Source organism: Entelurus aequoreus, linkage group LG16 (assembly GCF_033978785.1).
Source record: "Entelurus aequoreus isolate RoL-2023_Sb linkage group LG16, RoL_Eaeq_v1.1, whole genome shotgun sequence".
In the NCBI taxonomy this organism is placed as follows: Eukaryota; Metazoa; Chordata; class Actinopteri; order Syngnathiformes; family Syngnathidae; genus Entelurus; species Entelurus aequoreus.
The window spans coordinates 13,875,264-13,894,497 of NC_084746.1; the positions used below are offsets into that span (position 1 = coordinate 13,875,264).

Here is a 19,234-nt window from a genome sequence, read left to right on the forward strand (position 1 = left end):
ATATAGTAGTACAGTTGTTATTAGTGAGAATATACTTATTTTGAGGTATTTTTGGGTTCATTGAGGTTAGCTAATTTTACTTGTTTTGGAAAGTCTTGACAAGCCAAATGTTCTTGTTCTATTGGCAGATAATTTTGCTTCGTTCAAGTAAAATACCCCTAATTTTTATTTTATTTTTTCTTGTTTTTGAACACTGACTTTTTGCAGTGTGTATAAGTACAAATACCGTGATAATAATGACTGGGATAATCGTGATATAAAATGTTTATATCATCACATCCCTACCCCGCATTCAAGTAAATTTAATGTTAAAGTTAAAGTACCAATGATTGTCACACACACACTAGGTGTGGCAAAATTATTCTCTGCATTTGACCCATCACCCTTGATCACCCCCTGGGAGGTGAGGAGAGCAGTCACGCCCAGGAATAATTTTTGGTGATTTAACCCCCAATTCCAACCCTTGATGCTGAGTGCCAAGCAGGGAGGTAATAACTCCCATTTTTATAGTCTTTGGTATGACTTGGCCGGGGTTTGAATGTGTTAATCATTCAAATAAGATGTCATGATGCCGAATTGTAAACACACACCTGAGTCCGTCTTAGGCAGACTGAAATAAGCAATCCTCTTTTTATTCAAGCCCAGGTCCCATCTGACTGTAATGTTGTCTTGAGTCTGCAAAAAAACACCAAAAAACATTGATAATCTTAATAAGCGTAGGATTTCACCAGAGATGATTACTGAGTAAATGTAATACCTGTGACTCTTTAAGCTTCTTATCATAGTCAGCCTCCAGCTTGACAAGAGGACCAAAGATGTTCTGGTACTGGTAGGCATCCTCATAGCGCAGCAGAACGTGTTGAGGCTCCTCATCAACGCCCGGCTTCTCCAGGTCTTCCAAGGCTGCACTGGGATTGTCCTAGCAAGAACACAAAGGCATACAATAACAAGACATGTTGGTAAGAAGGTTTGTTAGAGGTTAATGTGCAGGACAGCAGTGTTGACGATACCTTCCAGAGCTCCTCCAGCTTGTAGATCTGCTGGGCCGTGATCTGACGGGCCCTGAGCTGTTCCTGCTCTGAGGGGATTTTCACCAACCAAGACAGGAAGCAGCGGTCCTGAATGAGAGGCTGCCACTGGGAACTGTCCCAGTTGATGTCTTTCAGGCTGCTCTGACTGGCACATGGCTGTCTGAAACAAGCGTGCTATTTTTGGTTTGTTTTTTGTTACTCATCACCGTTTTCCACCGGCAGCCTCACCTGCACAGAAGCACCACGACCGAGTCAGCCTTCGCAGGGATGAAGCCCAGCAGGAAGACATTGCGACAGCCGCAGTTGTAACACTCCAGCACAGTTTCCCCCAGAGGGCCGTCTTTATGCAGGGTCACCTCCTTAGACTTTGCCCTCACCAGATGGTTCACAATGTGACTAGGAGTTAAAAGGACAATGAATACACAGCGTGGAGGATATCAAGACCTGTTTGGTGCACTGCACTACTCCTATTAAAATACATAAAAAGACACATTTACACTGCAGTAACTTTTCTCACTTATCCTGGTCTTTGAAAAACATCAGGACATTTCTCATCAACATTACCAGGTCATGTCTATTCAATTATCCAACCCAATTGCCTGATAAGAGCTAAATAGTGGCTGGGTGGGAATTTTAAAATTTGCAAGAATTTTTGATGGATGGTGGAAGCCAGTTGATCCAGATTCGAAGGAATTATTTTACCTGGGAAAATAAATTATTGGAATGTTTGTGTTAAAAATTGGCTAATGGAAGTACTCAGGGTCTCTGCCGGTTTCAGTAAGTCAAATGTAAGACTGTTAAGACCAATTTAAGACTACAGAAATCCCTTGTGAATTGCTGTTAATTGGTTCCAGACATGGCCGCATTACAATCATTTCTGCAAAAGTAGAAATAATTTAATTACAAATACAATATTTTCACAGCTAGATAATTAACTGTTAGCCTTCTAAAAGTGCTTTTCAACATTATGAGAGCCCTTTAGGCATGACATCATACTCTTGTCGCATTTACACTGTTTTAACCCAACATAGTAATGCTGAGTGAAGCTGATCCAATCGGCAGCCACGATACTGAACAGCACGCTCTGATTAGTTTGGTCTCCTCTAATGGTCAATACTAGAGTTGTATTAATATTTTTCCTTAATTGAGCTATTTTTATGCTTGAAAGTGCTTATTTTAGGTCTAAAAAAAATTATCAAATATGCTTGGGGGAAAAAAAAACGTTTTTAATAGATAAATAGTATTTTATTGATTCCTTCAGGAGAGTTCCCTCAGGAAAATTTGGAAGATGTGGTGAAAATATTTTAAGCTCCATTTTACATCCATATTGACAAAAAAGTGTGACAAAATCAGTTCGTTCCTTTTTGAAGTTGGAAAACAAAATGCTTAGTATTACTAAAAATACCAGAAACTCTTAAATAAATATTAAGTCGATCCCTGCACAGCTGTGCAGGTGTTTGAGGCAATTCAATATAATTTTTGACATGGACTTGTCCTGTATTTCATTATCGGTCAATGCAACAATGTATACAAATGCTGCTCTCCATGGCAGCTCCACACATGGTTCCTGTGGTGACGTCGCTTTCCATCCGCTGGCCTTAATCATGCTAGTAACTTCTGATATCATAGAACTTGCACGTAGTCATCTTACACAAATAACTTGGCTTTTGTAGTTCTGAAAAGCACCCTCAAAAATTAAAACAGTCGAAAGCAGGACTGAAGCTCATAAATTTGTTTTGAATACATAAGATTAGGGTATTTTCAAATTATTTTTTATAGTCATATTTAAAGGAGAACAACACTTTATGTAAAATGTTGCCTATCATTAAGGAATGAATACAAAAATATAGAAAAACACTTGCAATATGCGGCTTATGGGAGTCCACTATGTTCCCTTTAAAGTCCTCAAAAAAACCTTCAAAACACTCAATCCACATTTTATATACACTAAGTCTGTATGCATATATATATATATATATAAATAAATATATACATACACACACATATATATATATACATATATATACATATACATATATATACACATACACATATATATATATGTATACATATACATATAAAATGTAGTAACAGACACATTCATAACAAAATGTAATATGTACAATATTTACCATATTTTGGTAAATGTGGCGCTTGTAGACAAGCTATAGCGACAGAAATGGAGTGCTTCTGCTGCAGTTAGTGGCACACAATGGTATTATAGATGGAAAGTATTTTTGTATCTAGCGAAATGTTCGTGCTAACCAGCCCCGAAGTGGTAGAAACTTTTTTTCCACCTACCCAAAATCAACTGAAAACATCCCGCCAGTTTGACCAAACGGACAACTGTCACTATAATATTGATCATGATACGTGCAGCACATCATGCTTGATAGTACAACTACATACACTGTCGAGCTAGCTGTGTACAAACAAAATATGAAATAATACTTTACAGAAGAAGATTGTTTGACAATGGTCTACAGTCCCTTAGCGAATCAGGACGCAGAACACCACGCGCATTCATACGCTAGATATAAAGTTCCTTATTGTTCACTCTTACAATAACAATGTGGCTGCAGCTTGGCTATTGTACAAGTTACGGAACGTTAATGAAGTATTGTTGGCGGTTTTTAGATGCCTTTTAGAGTGATTTTGAGGCAGAATGGATTGCTTCCATTAGCCCCATTGCTAACCACCTAGAACAAGCCGATTATTACAAATTAGAATGCAAAAAAACAGTAACAAATAAAATATTTGTGTTCTTGTCTCTCATAGTGTTGTCCCGATACCAATATTTTGGTACCAGTACCAAAACGTATTTCGATATTTTTCTGTACTTTTCTAAGGCGACCACAAAAAATTGCATTATTGGCTTTATTTTAATAAAAAAATCTTACGGTACATTAAACATATGTTTCTTATTGCAAGTTTATCCTGAAATAAAATAGTGAACATAGAAGACAACTTTTATTAGTAAGTAAGCAAATATAGGCTCCTAATTAGTCTGCTGACGTATGTAGTAACATATTGTGTCATTTATCTATCTATTATTTTGTCAAAATTAATAAGGACAAGTGGTAGAAAATCAATGATTAATTTACTCGTTCATTTACTGTTAATATCTGCTTACCTTCTCTTTTAACATGTTCTATCTACACTTCTGTTAAAATGTAATAATGACTTATTCTTCTCTTCTTTGATACTTTACATTAGTTTTGGATGATACCACACATTTGGGTATCGATCCGATAACAAGTAGTTATAGGATCTTACATTGGTCATATTCAAAATCCTCATGTGTCCAAGGACGTATTTCCTGAGTTTATAAACATAATATACATTTTTTTTTAAACGAAACAAGATGTTGTGATGCCAAAAAATATCGATGTAATCATAGTAGTATCGACTACATACGCTCCTGTACTTGGTATCATTACAGTGGCTGTCAGGTGTAGATCCACCAATGGCGTTTGTTTACATTGTGACGCCAGTGAGCTGCGGTGTGTAGTGAAGCAGGTTTAGCTATTCCTCGTCCTGCAGTGATAATGATACATGTAAGAATTTTACTTTATTTGTTGCAATGGAGGCGAGGATTAGTGATTTAAAGTAGCTAAAACACTGCCGACTGCGGATGGACTGTAGCCGCTAGCTAGCCATGTCTTAAAGCACCTCTTCCTGAGGGCGTTTCAGTATTATAACTTTATCTTTACTTTTTAGGCCAAAATGTGTCCATTCTCCCTTTTCTGTTTACACACTGTGTCTGCTTGTAAGTACTCCGTGTGTGTGCGCTGCGAACATGCTCGTCTGCTCGTAAAACCAGCAATGTCCTGACGTGACGACGACGAGGGGGTGGGGGACCGGTACTTTTTAGAGGCGGTGTAGTATCAAATATGATTCATTAGTATCGCGGTACTATACTAATACCGGTATACTGTACAACCCTAGTCTCTCATAAGGAATGTGAACAATAGGCAACATTTTTTTTTTTAAAGTGCAGTTCCCATTTAAGACGGCAGATTTTAGACTTTTTAATACCCCCCAGATACCCTTGGTCCTTACCTGCCAGAGGTGTTTCCACGGCCATTGCAGAACCACTTCTTGCTGGTGTTGCAGTACACAACGCAGGCAGGATCATGAATCCCACAGTAACTGAAATATAGAGTGGTTCAACTTGCTTGTTACACTTTTTCATCCAATGTACAGGAATACCAAGCCTATTTTGTATTGCAACTTAGGCCATGTCCACACAGATACTTAATAAAGGCATACTTATCTCTGCGTTGAGGCCTTTTGTCCACACGCAGACGCATAATTTTGTCTTTGAAAACGCAGACTTTTACAAACGCTGGCCAAAGTGTAGAGATCCAAAACTCTCCGCTTGGCGTATGCGTGTACACGGCACAAACAGAGACTTGTGATGACGTCACGGTTGTGCGCTGTCATTTACAAAGCTCAACAACACTACCTTGCTGGCTTTAAACACACTATAAATAGGGATGATGTTCGTTAAGAAATTATCGATGTCGATGCCATTATCGAATCCTCTTATCGAACCGATTCCTTATCGAATCTCTTATCGAATCCAGATAGGTTGTTGTGTGTGCACTGAGTTCCAAAAGCCGTAGATGTTATGTGACTGGGCCGGCACGCAGTTTATATGGAGGAAAGGCGGACGTGACTGAGGACAGCATGCGGCCGTTAAAGGGTGAAGGTTTCAGGTGAGAGAGGACGCTAAAGGCACGCTCCCAGTGAGCATATAGTGCTGCTATTAGGGCTGGGCGATATATCGCGGGTTTGTCTCTGTGCGATAAAGAAAATGACTATATCGTGATATTGGGAGTATACGTTCTCACGCAGTTGCTTTTAGCTGCGGGCATTACACCACAGGCTCTTCCCACTCTTTCTAGTCTCTCCTTCTCACAGAGACATAAAACAAGTGCACCTTCTTACATACGTCACATACGTATACGCCCTCACGGAGCAGAGAGGTAGCGGCATGGGTAATGTAAGCTGTGGTGCGAGTGGTAATACGAGAGAAAGAAGGTGTGAATCTGGTAACAAATAAAGGAAGAATTAATTCCCAAGAAAAACAGCACAGGGTCCATCGTCTGGCGGTGGTTTGGCTTCAAGCGGGAAGATGTCGAACAGACAACCGTAATTTGTCAAGTGTGGGGCAAAAGCGTTGCTACAAAAAGTAGCATTACTGCTAATATGTAGCATCATTTGAAAAGTTACCTGCTAGAGAATGAAGAGTGCTTACTCCGCATGTCAACATCTCCGTTCGGTGCCACACCCACAAAATGCCCAAGCAACCATTACCAGATCAACACCGTATGAAAAAAATAGTCAACAACAGAAGGAGATAACGTCCGCAAGAACCTACCACATAGTGAAGGACATACACTATTTGATTTCCTATTATGCAGCTCATTTTTATTTGACAGTTATTGAAATATCTTGTGTGACATCATGCACAAAAGTGCACTTTATTTGTTTTAAACTATTGTAGTGGCGTTCTGTACAAAAAGTGCACTTTAATTTAGCGTTGTTTTGATGTCATCTTAGTGACATCATGCACAAAAGTGCACTAATAGCTTGTTTTAAAATGTCTCTGACAATCTTGCACTTTCTGTTTTGAAATGACATGAATGTTTGTGCCACTGCTTAATAACTGTTTAATAAATACACTTTCGCTAAATTGACTTAGTTGTGATTTCCCTCTCTGCATGAAAGTTTAAAATGAGCATATATTAATGCAGTATGAACTAGAATGTTTTAATGTAGACACATAGAATCATCATACTGCTGTGATTATATGCATCAAGTGTTCATTCAAGGCTAAGGCAAAATATCGTGTATCGTGACATGGCCGAAAAATATTGAGATATTAAAAAAAAGGCCATATCGCCCAGCCTTAGCTGCTATGTGCGTTGTAAATTAAAAAAAATTGACGACATAACACATCACCAACACTGACGAGGTGCCGCTCACTTTCCACATCCCGGTGAAGCACACAGTGGAGAAGAAAGGGACCAGCACGGTAGCGAATCGATACGCACAACGGGGCAAGAGAAGTTGGCTTTTACTGTTGTGCTAGCTTGCTATGCTAATGGACAGAAACTGCCACCTATGGTGATTTTCAAGGGGAAGACGCTGCCGAAAGAAAAGTTTCCACCTGGAGTCATCATTAAGGCATGGCGAAGGAACCCCGACCGCTGGACAGGACGTTCAAAGTGAAGTTGTGAGCGTCATGGGAGCGATGGATGACAGACGAACACAGCTTCACGAAAACTGGGAGGCAGCGTCGGGCGAGTTACGCCACAGTTTGTGAATGGATCGTGGATGCTTGAGCTAACGTGTCTGCTTAAACTGTTGTTCGAGCTAGGGCTGGGCGATATGGCCTTTTTTTAATATCTCAATATTTTTAGGCCATGTCACGATACACGATATTTTGCCTTAGCCTTGAATGAACACTTGATGCATATAATCACAGCAGTATGATGATTCTATGTGTCTACATTAAAACATTCTTCTTCATACTGCATTAATATATGCTACTTTAAAACTTTCATGCAGAGAGGGAAATCACAATTAAGTCAATTTAGCAAAACTGTATTTATTAAACAGTTATTAAGCAGTGGCACAAACATGTCATTTCAAAACAGAAAGTGCAAGATTGTCAGAGACATTTTAAAACAAGCTATTAGTGCACTTTTGTGCATGATGTCACTAAGATGACATATCAAAACAACACTAAATTAAAGTGCACTTTTTGTACAGAACGCCACTGCAATATTTTAAAACAAATAAAGTGCACTTTTGTGCATGATGTCACACAAGATATTTCAATAAGTGTCAAATAAAAATGAGCTGCATAATAGGAAATCAAATAGTGTATGTCCTTCACTATGTGGTAGGTTCCTGCGGACGTTATCTCCTTCTGTTGTTGACTATTTTTTTCATACGGTGTTGATGTGGAAATGGTTGCCTCTGCATTTTGTTGGTGTGGCACCGAACGGAGATGTTGACATGCGGAGTAAGCACTCTTCATTCTCTAGCAGGTGACTTTTCAAATGATGCTACATATTAGCAGTAATGCTACTTTTTGTAGCAACACTTTTGCCCCACACTTGACATATTACGGTTGTCTGTTCGACATATTCCCACTTGAAGCCAAACCACCGCCAGACGATGGACCCCCTGCTGTTTTTCTTGGGAATTAATTCTTCCTTCATTTGTTACCAAATTCGCACCTTCTTTCTCTCGTATTACCACTCGCACCACAGCTAACGTTACCCATGCCGCTACCTCTCTGCTCCACGAGGGTGTATACGTATGTGACGTATGTAAGAAGGTGCGCTTGTTTTATGTCTCTGTGAGAAGCAGAGACAAGAAAGAGTGAGGAACACCTGAAGTGTAATGCCCGCAGCTAAAAGCAACTGTGTGAGAACGTATACTCGAATATCACGAAATAGTCATTTTCTATATCGCGCAGAGACAAACCCGCGATATATCGAGTATATCAATTTATCGCGCAGCCCTAGTTCGAGCTTTCGCAAAACCTGGCATCTTTTCCGTGGAGCCCCGCGGCAACGAGACTGACTTTGAAAATGACGAGAGGGAATCTAGCGTGTTTGATGGAGAACTTGCCCAGCTGTTCATATCGGACACAGAAGATAAATGATAAATGGGTTATACTTGTATAGCGCTTTTCTACCTTCAAGGTACTCAAAGCGCTTTGACAGTATTTCCACATTCATCCATTCACACACACATTCACACACTGATGGCGGGAGCTGCCATGCAAGGCGCTAACCAGCAGCCATCAGGAGCAAGGGTGAAGTGTCTTGCCCAAGGACACAACGGACGTGACTAGGATGGTAGAAGGTGGATGAGGACTTTGATGGATTTGTGAATGAGGATTGATCAAAAAATAATGTGAGTACATTGATAAATACTTCAATAAAAGTTAAAAAAGTTAAAGTACCAATGATTGTCACACACACACTAGGTGTGGCGAAATTATTCTCTGCATTTGACCCATCACCCTTGTGGCCAAGTGGTTAGACTGTCCGCCCTGAGATCGGTAGGTTGTGAGTTCCAACCCCGGCCGAGTCATACCAAAGACTATAAAAATGGGACCCATTACCTAGCTGCTTGGCACTCAGCATCAAGGGTTGGAATTGGGGGTTAAATCACCAACAAGGATTCCCGGGCACAGTCACCGCTGCTGCTCACTGCTCCCCTCACCTCCCAGTACAACCGAACTCAGCTTTGTTCCAGCTGCCTTTTTAAAACAGCGTCCATGCATGCTAGCGTATGTTTTATGCTAGCGTATGTTTTAAGCTAGCGTATGTTTAACCAAAAATGTGCTGCGCCTTATTTATGCGTTAAATACAGAAATAGCACCCGTAACTGACATGGCGCCTTTTAATGCGGTGCGCCCTATGGTCGCGAAAATGCGGTATAGTGGCTTCGATAACGGGAACCGGTTCTCAAAAAGGGATTCGAATCCATGGAATCGGTTCTTTTCTTATCGAAACATCGGGAGAACTGGTTTACGGACATAATCCCTAACTATAAGATGACTTACTGTATGTTTGAATGTAAACATGCAGCTCTTTTCACTCGACATTAATAAAAAAAGACAAATCAAAATGGGCTTTGCGACACTCCCGCCGGCGCTAATGACAGTCAGCTGTTTTGGATACGATCACTGTGGAGCCTCCACCTGATGGGACAACTTTGACAAGCAAGACTTTTTGCTCTGTGTCATAAGAAAAGTGCAACACGATCTTATGTTTTTAGTCCTTATTAAACGACAAATCATGAAGTCAACTTACGTGTGTTGCTTCCATTTGTGTAGACGAAGCCGGGCGCGACCAAGCAACTAGGGATGATGTTCGAAATCGGTTCTCCCGGTTGTTTGATAAGAAAAGAACCGATTCCATGGACTCGAATCCCTTTTTGAGAACCGGTTCCCGTTATCGAGGCCACTATAGTAAAGAAAAAGAGTTGGTTCTTTATTCGAATCCCTGGGAACGGATCCCTTCCCACGTACAGGAAATGCCCTGTGGGACGGCGATGTTATGCCCATTTGATTGTAGACTCTTACTGACACCTTGTGGCGATATGAAAATACTACGCGTCATTAGTTTGGGCACTTCCACGTTGAGACAATTGAGAAGTAGACAAGTTGTGTTAGCTCTTACAAGCCTTGGAAAAGATAAGTCTGTAAGTAAACTGTTTAGCTTGTTTATGTAAATCAATATTAAGGTGGAAAGTGGTTAAGTTTGATACTAAGATGTTTATTGAAAAACGATGTTTGTGCACTGTTTCAATGGATGTTTTGAGGACTTAAAATGGCTGCCAGTCGTGTATTTCCATCATCGAAATAGTTCCAACACTCAGAAGTATTTGTTTGATGATAGTACTGTATATTTGTGTGAAGCTAATATTTACATATTGTGTATTACATTTCAGTATGATAATTGAATCACATAGCTTATACATTTGTCATTGTGTGTATTTCAGCTTAAAAAAACAACAACAACAACAGTCCAGTGCAAGACAAAAGTAAAGATAGGAAAAGACAAAGCAAGATCAACAACAATAAAGAGCCTAAATGGATTAATCTGCTTTGGATTGTTTGTTAGCTGTCTGCCAAGCTGTATAACCTCAACACGTATAGTGAGGGCAGAACAGGCAATATGCGATTATTGCCAGGCTTCGCTCTCATGTAAGGGGGGAAGAATTGTTGATTGATGACTGTGGTGTTCTTAGTGTCATAGTGTGTGTAGTTGGTATGTTCCAATAGCAGCAGGAGTGCACTTTTTGGAGAGCTGTATTATTTTCAGTTTTGTGCCCAAGGGACTGATTTTATTTAACACTATATTATTATTTATACACCTATAGTGATCACAGAGACAGGTTTTTTTTGTGTTACTGTATATATTTGTTTTTCTGAAAAATCCCACTTAATATACTTTGGGTAACAACAGTCAATATATATATACATTTTTTTTAGGGGGGTAACAGTCAATATTTATTTATTTTATTTTATTTTTTTCTTATAAAATAAAAGTGAGCTTTGTTAAACCAAATATTGTGTTTTTTTCCATATACAACAACCTATCTGGATTCGATAAGAGAATCGATAAGGAATCGGTTCGATAAGAGGATTCGATAATGGGCTCGAACTCGATAAATTTTTTATCGATTTCGAACATCATCCCTAATTAGGAGTGACAGATTGTTTGGTAAACTTATAGCATGTTCTATATGTTATAGTTATTTGAATGACTCTTACCATAATATGTTACGTTAAAGGCCTGCTGAAACCCACTACTACTGACCACGCAGTCTGATAGTTTATATATCAATGATGAAATCTTAACATTGCAACACATGCCAATACGGCCGGGTTAACTTATAAAGTGACATTTAAAACTTCCCGGGAAATATCCGGCTGAAACGTCGTGGTATGATGACGTATGCGCGTGATGAAGTCAGAGTAACGGAAGTTACGGTACCCGTAGAATCCTATACAAAAAGCTCTGTTTTCATTTCATAATTCCACAGTATTCTGGACATCTTTTGCAATTTGTTTAATGAACAATGAAGGCTGCAAAGAAGACAGTTGTAGGTGGGATCGGTGTATTAGCAGCGGACTACAGCAACACAACCAGGAGGACTTTCTTGGAGCGCTGGCCGCGCTAGCCGCCGACCTCACCTTGACTTCCTACGTCTCCGGGTCGCCAAACGCATCGGGTGAAGTCCTTCTGCCGATCGCTGGAACGCAGGTGAGCACGGGTGTTGATGAGTAGATGAGGGCTGGCTGGCGTAGGTGGAGAGCTAATGTTTTTAGCATAGCTCTGTGAGGTCCCGTTGCTAAGTTGCTAAGTTAGCTTCAATGGCGTCGTTAGCACAGCATTGTTAACCTTCGCCAGCCTGGAAAGCATTAACCGTGTATTTACATGTCCACGGTTTAATAGTATTGTTGATTTTCTATCTATCCTTCCAGTCAGGGGTTTATTTTTTTGTTTCTATGTGCAGTTAAAGCATGATGCTATCACGTTAGCTCTTAGCTAAAGCATTTCGCCGATGTATTGTCGTGGAGACAAAAGGCACTGAATGTCCATTTTGCGTTCTCGACTCTCATTTTCAAGAGGATATAGTATCCGAGGTGGTTTAAAATACAAATCCGTGATCCACAATAAAAAAAGGAGAGTGTGGAATCCAATGAGCCAGATTGTACCTAAGTTACGGTCAGAGCGAAAAAAGATACGTCCATCACTGCCTCTCAAGTCGTTCACTGTAACGTTCCTCATCTACGAATCTTTCATCCTCGCTCAAATTAATGGGGTAATCATCACTTTCTCGGTCCGAATCTCTCTCGCTCCATTGTAAACACTGGGGAATTGTGAGGAATACTAGCTCCTGTGACGTCACGCTACTTCCGGTACAGGCAAGGCTTTTTTTTATCAGCGAGCAAAAGTTGCGAACTTTATCGTCGATTTTCTCTACTAAATCCTTTCAGCAAAAATATGGCAATATCGCGAAATGATCAAGTATGACACATAGAATGGATCTGCTATTCCCGTTTAAATAAAAAAAAATCATTTCAGTAGGCCTTTAACATATTTATGCGTTATATAACATACACTTATTCAGCCGGTTGTTCACTATTCTTTATTTATTTTAAATTGCCTTTCAAATGTCTATTCTTGGTGTTGGGTTTTATCAAATAAATTTCCCCAAAAAATGCGACTTATACTCCAGTGCGACTTATATACCGTAATTTCCGGACTATAAGCCGCACCTGACTATAAGCCGCACCAGCTAAATTTAGGGGAAAATACAGATTGCTCCATATATAAGCCGCACCCGACTATAAGCCGCAGGGTTTTGATGTGTAATTACTGTGGTATATAGGGGTTCCTGCTACCACGGAGGGGATTGTCAGGACAGAGATGACTGTTTGGGAACGCAAAGCGTCCCATTTATTAACAATAAATCTTTCAATCATTCAATCAAACTTTCACATCTTTGACGTGGCAAACAGCATTCGTGCAGAGTACAAATAATACAACGGTGCAAAGTAATACAAAGTGCTCGCCTGTACGTTATCAAAATAACCAGCCTACCGGTATATGAAAAGTCAGTCTTTAATCATTGTGTCGTCGTCTTCCTCCTGCGTACTAAAACCACCGAAATTCTCTCCGTCGGTGTCGGAGAAGAACAGGCCGTAAATAAGCCGCACCCTTGTATAAGCCGCAGGGACCAGAACGAGGGGAAAAAGTAGCGGCTTATAGTCCGGAAATTACGGTATGTTTTTTTCCTTCTTTATTGTGCATTTTCGGCCGGTGCGACTTATACTCCGGGGCGACTTATGCTCCGAAAAATACGGTATATATTCTGATATATGTTCTTCACAGAAAATGAGCCAAAGTCAGCGAGTCTCAGTTTGAAAAATTAATTAATTGTATCATTTTTCTTTTAATAAAAAATGAAAACGGGTCCCACAGACCCCAACATCACACAAGGATGCTTTATGATTCCAGGAGAGAGTTTTGCAGCGGCACACGCACGTCTGTGCGCTTTAAATAGATACTTAAACATGCAGAATGGTTTCCTTGGCTCGTTAGTGCGTGCTGATTTTAGAGATAATGTACACTTCACTGCACATGTAATACATCACCATGTTGCTAAACATGTTATAAATCTATGAGTGTTGGGTTTCAGCAGCACAGGTGTGCAGTCGCTCTTTAATAATCTTCCCATGGCTCTGTGTACGTGCAGGCTGGTTTTAAAGATAATGTACACGTCATTGTACGACTAAAGTTGATCAAAATAAACACAATAGGAGGTGTAATGCCACCTTCTGATTGGACAAAATGTGCATGACAGCAGGTGTATGTGTTTGTGTGTAGACATAGACAGTTTTGAAATTACACTTGTGTGGATGGAGATCGTGTTAACCCCAAATATGTGTTTTTGAAACTCTCCGTGTTCGTGTGGACATGGCCTTATATAACGAGGGGCTGTCACGTAGACTGCAACAGACTTTGATGTTAGTTTTGATCTGTACCTGCAGGCATGAACGGGGAGGTCCTTCGTGTAGTAGGTGTCCTCCTCATCCTCCTCGAAGTTTAACTCTGCCAGCAACTGACTGGCTTTAACCACAGGGTCGTCTCCATTTTGCAACACGCCTCCAGGACCGTTACTCTATTGATACACAATATCACAACATATGAACGGAAATATCTAAATCACTTTAAATGTTTTTAACAAAGATATCAATTTAAGGGCTTTTGTACTCTTAATCATTCTCCAAGATTTGATTGATCATTGTAAACCATTAAGCCAATTAGAAAATATAGGCCTTACTTTGATAAATCAACATTTATGTAGACATTTTTTTACCTGGAGCATTATAATGTTGACAAACATTTATATGTTACAGTTTATAAAAATACCAAATTTGATCTCTTCTATAGTGAATGGGGAAATCTCCACACGCTTGTCAATCAGCCAAACGCTGATCTCCTCCCAAAACACATGTACACTCTCACATTCCACAAACAGATGATTGACATCCTCTAGAGCAGTGTTTTTCAACCACTGTGCCGCGGCACACTAGTGTACTGTGAGATATAGTTTGGTGTGCTGTGGGAAATTATGCAATTTCACCTAATTGGCCAAAAAAATATTATTTGAAAATCAATAACTTTAATCTGCAAATAATGTGCCGTTGTCTAGTGCAGTGTTTTTCAACCACTGTGCCGCGGCACACAGGTGTGCCGTGAGATACAGTCTGGTGTGCCGTGGGAGATTATCTAATTTCACCTATTTGGGTTAAAAATATTTTTTGCAAACCAGTAATATAGTCTGCAAATTATGTGTTGTTGAGTGTCTGTGCTGTCTAGAGCTCGGCAGAGTAACCGTGTAATACTCTTCCATATCAGTAGGTGGCAGCAGGTAGCTAATTGCTTTGTAGATGTCAGAAACAGCGAGAGGCAACGTGCAGGTAAAAAGGTGTCTATCTAATGCTTAAACCAAAAGTAAACAAAAGGTGAGTGCCTCTAAGAAAAGGCATTGAAGCTTAGGGAAGGCTATGCAGAACCAAACTAAAACTCAACTGGGTACAAAGTACACAAAAACAGAATGCTGGACGACAGCAAAGACTTACTGTGGAGCAAAGACGGCATCCACAATGTACATCCGAACATGACATGACAATCAACAATGTCCCCACAAAGAAGGATAAAAACAACTGAAATATTCTTGATTGCTAAAACAAAGTAGATGCGGGAAATATCGCTCAAAGGAAGACATGAAACTGCTACAGGAAAATACCAAAAAAAGAGAAAAAGCCACCAAATTAGGAGCGCAAGACAAGAACTAAAACAGTACACACAGGAAAACTGCAAAAAACTAAAAATAAGTCAGGGTGTGATGTGACAGGTGGTGACAGTACACCTACTTTGAGACAAGAGCTATATTGATGCATGCTTGGTTATAGTTTAAAGTCATATCCAACAATTGTGACAACGACTTTTTATTGTCAACTGAGTTTCATTTTTTAATGATTTCTGCTGGTGGTCCGGATTTTTTCAACGAAAAAAATGTGCCTTGGCTCAAAAAAGGTTGAAAAACCCTGGTCTAGTGTCTGTGCTGTATAGAGCTCGGCAGGGCAACCATGTAAAACTCCATATCAGTAGGTGGCAGCAGGTAGTTAATTGCTTTGTAGAAGTCGGAACGCGTTAAAGATGGTTTGTCGTGATCCCAATATGCAGAGCACAGCGGGAGACGGCGTGCAAGTAAAAAAGGTATGCAACGCTTAAACCAAAAGTGAACAAAAGGAAAAAGCAATGAAGCATAGGGATGGCTATGCAAAACGAAAGTAAAACTGATCTGGCTACAGAGTAAACAAAAACAGAATGCTGGACGACAGCAAAGACTTACAGCGTGTGGAGCAGAGACGGCATCCACAAAGTACACCCGTACATGACATGTCTTGTTTGCCAATAAAAAGCAGGTCAGGCAATAGCACTCAAAAGGAAGGCGTGAAGCTGCTACAGGAAAACACCAACAAAACAGGAAAGGTCATCAAAATAACAGCGCAAGACAGGAACTAAAACACTACACACAGGAAAACAACAACAAACTCAAAATAAAGCACGACAACCTGGTGGAGTTTAATTTTTTAACGTTTTCTGCTGGTGGTGTGGCTTCGTATTTTTTTAATGAAAAAAAAATATGCCTTGGCTTTAAAAAAAAAAAAGGTTGAAAAACACTGCTCTACAGCTCCACATATATAACAGCCATCAGCCTCCATGTTAAATTTAAGTTTCAAAAAATCCTTTGAAGGGTATATTCCATTAATAATTTAAAATTGTATTTTTTAACTTTTGATGTGCATTGACTTTTGTGTGAATTATAAATGTATGTTTGTTGTTAAAAAAAAAAAAAAGCTGGACGACAGCAAAGACTTGCAGCGTGTGGAGCAGAGACGGCATCCACAAAGTACATCCGTACATGACATGACAATCAACAATGTCCCCACAAAGACGGAAAGCGTCCGCACAACTGAAATGGTCTTGTTTGCCAATAGATAGCAGGTCAGGAAATAGCACTCAAAATTAAGGCGTGAAGCTGCTACAGGGAAACACCAACAAAACAGGAAGAGCCACCAAAATAACAGCGCAAGACATGAACTAAAACACTACACACGGGAAAACAACAACAAACTCAAAATAAAGCACGACAACCTGGTGGTGTTTCATTTTTTAACCTTTTATGCTGGTGGTGTGGCTTCGTATTTATTTAATGACAAAAATGTGCCTTGGCTCAAAAAAGGTTGAAAAACACTGCTCTACAGCTCCACATATATAACAACCAATGTCTTTGTTTTTAATGTCTATTTTCTATTTTTGTGCTGGATCTACTCTCTATTTTATGCTGCTGCTGTCACATATACTGTAATATTGTACATGGTAATTGTTATATATTGTATATATGTTATAGACCAGTGGTTCTTAACCTGGGTTCGATGGAACCCTAGGGGTTCGGCCGAGGTCAAAACACCCGACTCATCGTGTAAATACAAACTTCTCCCTATCGGCGTATTACGGATACGGCAACAGCCGACTGGTTTGCAGGTGTGTCATTTGTTGTGAGTTTATGCACTGTGTTGGTTTTGTTCTTTGAACATTAAAACATTTACGAGATTGTTGCGTTCAAATGTCTATTAAGTACATCAATAGTAAAAATGTTGCGTTCAAGTGTTTACCAAGTAAAACATAAACGAGAGTGTTGCGTTCAAATGTCTACTAAGTACATCAATAGTAAGAATGTTGCGTTCAAGTGTTTACCAAGTAAAACATAAACGAGAGATGTGATGTTCATGCACGGTTCATTTTGTGCACCAGTAAAAAAACGTGGTAACTCTTTAGTATGGGGAACATATTCACCATTAATTAGTTGCTTATTAACATGCAAATTAGTAACATATTGGTTCTTAACTAGTCATTATTAAGTACTTATTAATGCCTTATTCGGCATGGCCTTATTATAACCCTAACCCCTCTAACCCTGACCCTAACAAATAACTCTAAATTAAGTCTTTATTACTTAGTATATGTTCCCCTAGTGTCCAAATAACTCTAAATTAAGTCTTTGTTCCTTAGAATATGTTCCCATAGTGTCCAAATAAATCTAAATTGAGTCTTTGTTACTTAGAATATGTTCCCCATACTAAAGTGTTACCAAAAACATATAACTTTGTCTTGAATTAGAAAAATATATATATTTTTTTTTCCACTAAAGAAGGGTTCGGTGAATGCGCATATGAAACTGGTGGGGTTTGGTACCTTCAACAAGGTTAAGAACCACTGTTATAGACATAATATAATATATCTGTATATATAACATACTGTACACATATGTATATATTCGTATATATGTTATATTTTATATCGCTATATTTAGTCTATTTATACCTGCATTGTCCTTTCCATCCTTACACTTTCTATCATTGTAACTGAGCTACTGTGTTGAACAATTTCCCTTGTGGATCATTAAAGTTTGTCTAAGTCTAAGTCTAACCTCCATGTTAAATTTAAGTTTCAAAAAATAATTTGAAGGGTATATTCCATTAATAATTTTAAATTATATTTCTTAGATTTTTGAAAGTGCCTTGACTTTTGTGTGAATTATAGATGCGGTTAGGATAAAAGCATGGTGACGTCATCACCGTGCTAACCGGACGTAGCTAGTTGATGTTGTTAGCTAACGTTAGCCAGTTAGCATAGTGTGTAAACACAGTAGAAAACAACCACATTTGAGGCCAAATGGCATTTTAAACCATATGAAACGGGCTACCTACACGAACCTGGCTGTCGAGCTGGCTCTGGGTCTGGCCTTGGGTCTGGCTCGGCAGGGTGAAATCGGTGAAGTCGAACTCGGAGCCCTGAGTGTCTGCTCCGAGCAGCTCCGCTTCCTCGGTATCCAGGAAGGTAAGAGTCTGGGAGCTCGGCCCGTACGCCTCAACGCTCATGTTTCAACGGTCCTGCTGGCAGTATTTGAAGGGGAAACAGTCCGCGAATATCCGCTAAGAGCGGGGAGAAAGTGTGGATGAGAGGGTGACAAAACAGTGGCGGTGAGCTACAGGCACTGGGGGGGCTTTGACGATGGCCGCGTTCTATTTAGCTTCCCCGCCCTTCTTCCTCGCTGCCACTTGTTTTCTGCAGAGAGTCAACAAGAGGAGACGAGGGGAAGGAAAGGAGTCAATGAGACAGCAGCGAAGAGAACTGGGACGTCGCCGTGACGTCACTACAGTCCTCTATTTAAAAACTCAACACAAGTTTATTCATCAAGGTCAGTTGTTTGAAAGCGCTCGCCGTCTATGTTATGACGAAAATAAACATTAAACATGCAATGTTTTTATTTATTTATTCATTTTCATTTGAATTGCCCATTAAAGGAATTAATTTTTTTTTTTAAATACTGATGACTTTGACCGTGAAGTCCTGTGGGGAGTGCTCAGAGAGTATAGGGTAGCGGACTGTCTTATAGTGGCGGTCCGCTCCCTGTATGATTAGTGTCAGAGCTTGGTCCGCATTGCCGGCAGTAAGTCGGACCCGTTTCCAGTGAGGGCTGCCCTTTGTCACCGATTCTGTTCATAACCTTTATGGACA

General features: G+C 39.8%; 1 protein-coding gene across 2 annotated transcripts in view; it reads right to left on the minus strand.

Annotated features, from left to right (window-relative positions):
* LOC133630619 (regulator of nonsense transcripts 1-like) overlaps nucleotides 1-18,954 on the minus strand; it is a 40,037-nt gene extending 21,083 nt beyond the window's left edge. Inside the window, exons 1-7 of one of the 2 annotated variants that reach the window (XM_062022208.1) lie at nucleotides 18,424-18,954; nucleotides 14,125-14,261; nucleotides 5,094-5,183; nucleotides 1,260-1,427; nucleotides 1,011-1,191; nucleotides 758-919; nucleotides 591-675 (exon numbers count right to left, since the gene is read on the minus strand). In XM_062022208.1, coding sequence (XP_061878192.1) covers nucleotides 591-675; nucleotides 758-919; nucleotides 1,011-1,191; nucleotides 1,260-1,427; nucleotides 5,094-5,183; nucleotides 14,125-14,261; nucleotides 18,424-18,594 — 994 coding nt within the window. In that variant the 5' untranslated portion in view covers nucleotides 18,595-18,954. The remainder of the gene's footprint in view (nucleotides 1-590; nucleotides 676-757; nucleotides 920-1,010; nucleotides 1,192-1,259; nucleotides 1,428-5,093; nucleotides 5,184-14,124; nucleotides 14,262-18,423) is intronic. The other variant, XM_062022210.1, reaches the window with a different exon arrangement.
* Nucleotides 18,955-19,234: the final 280 nt, after the last annotated feature.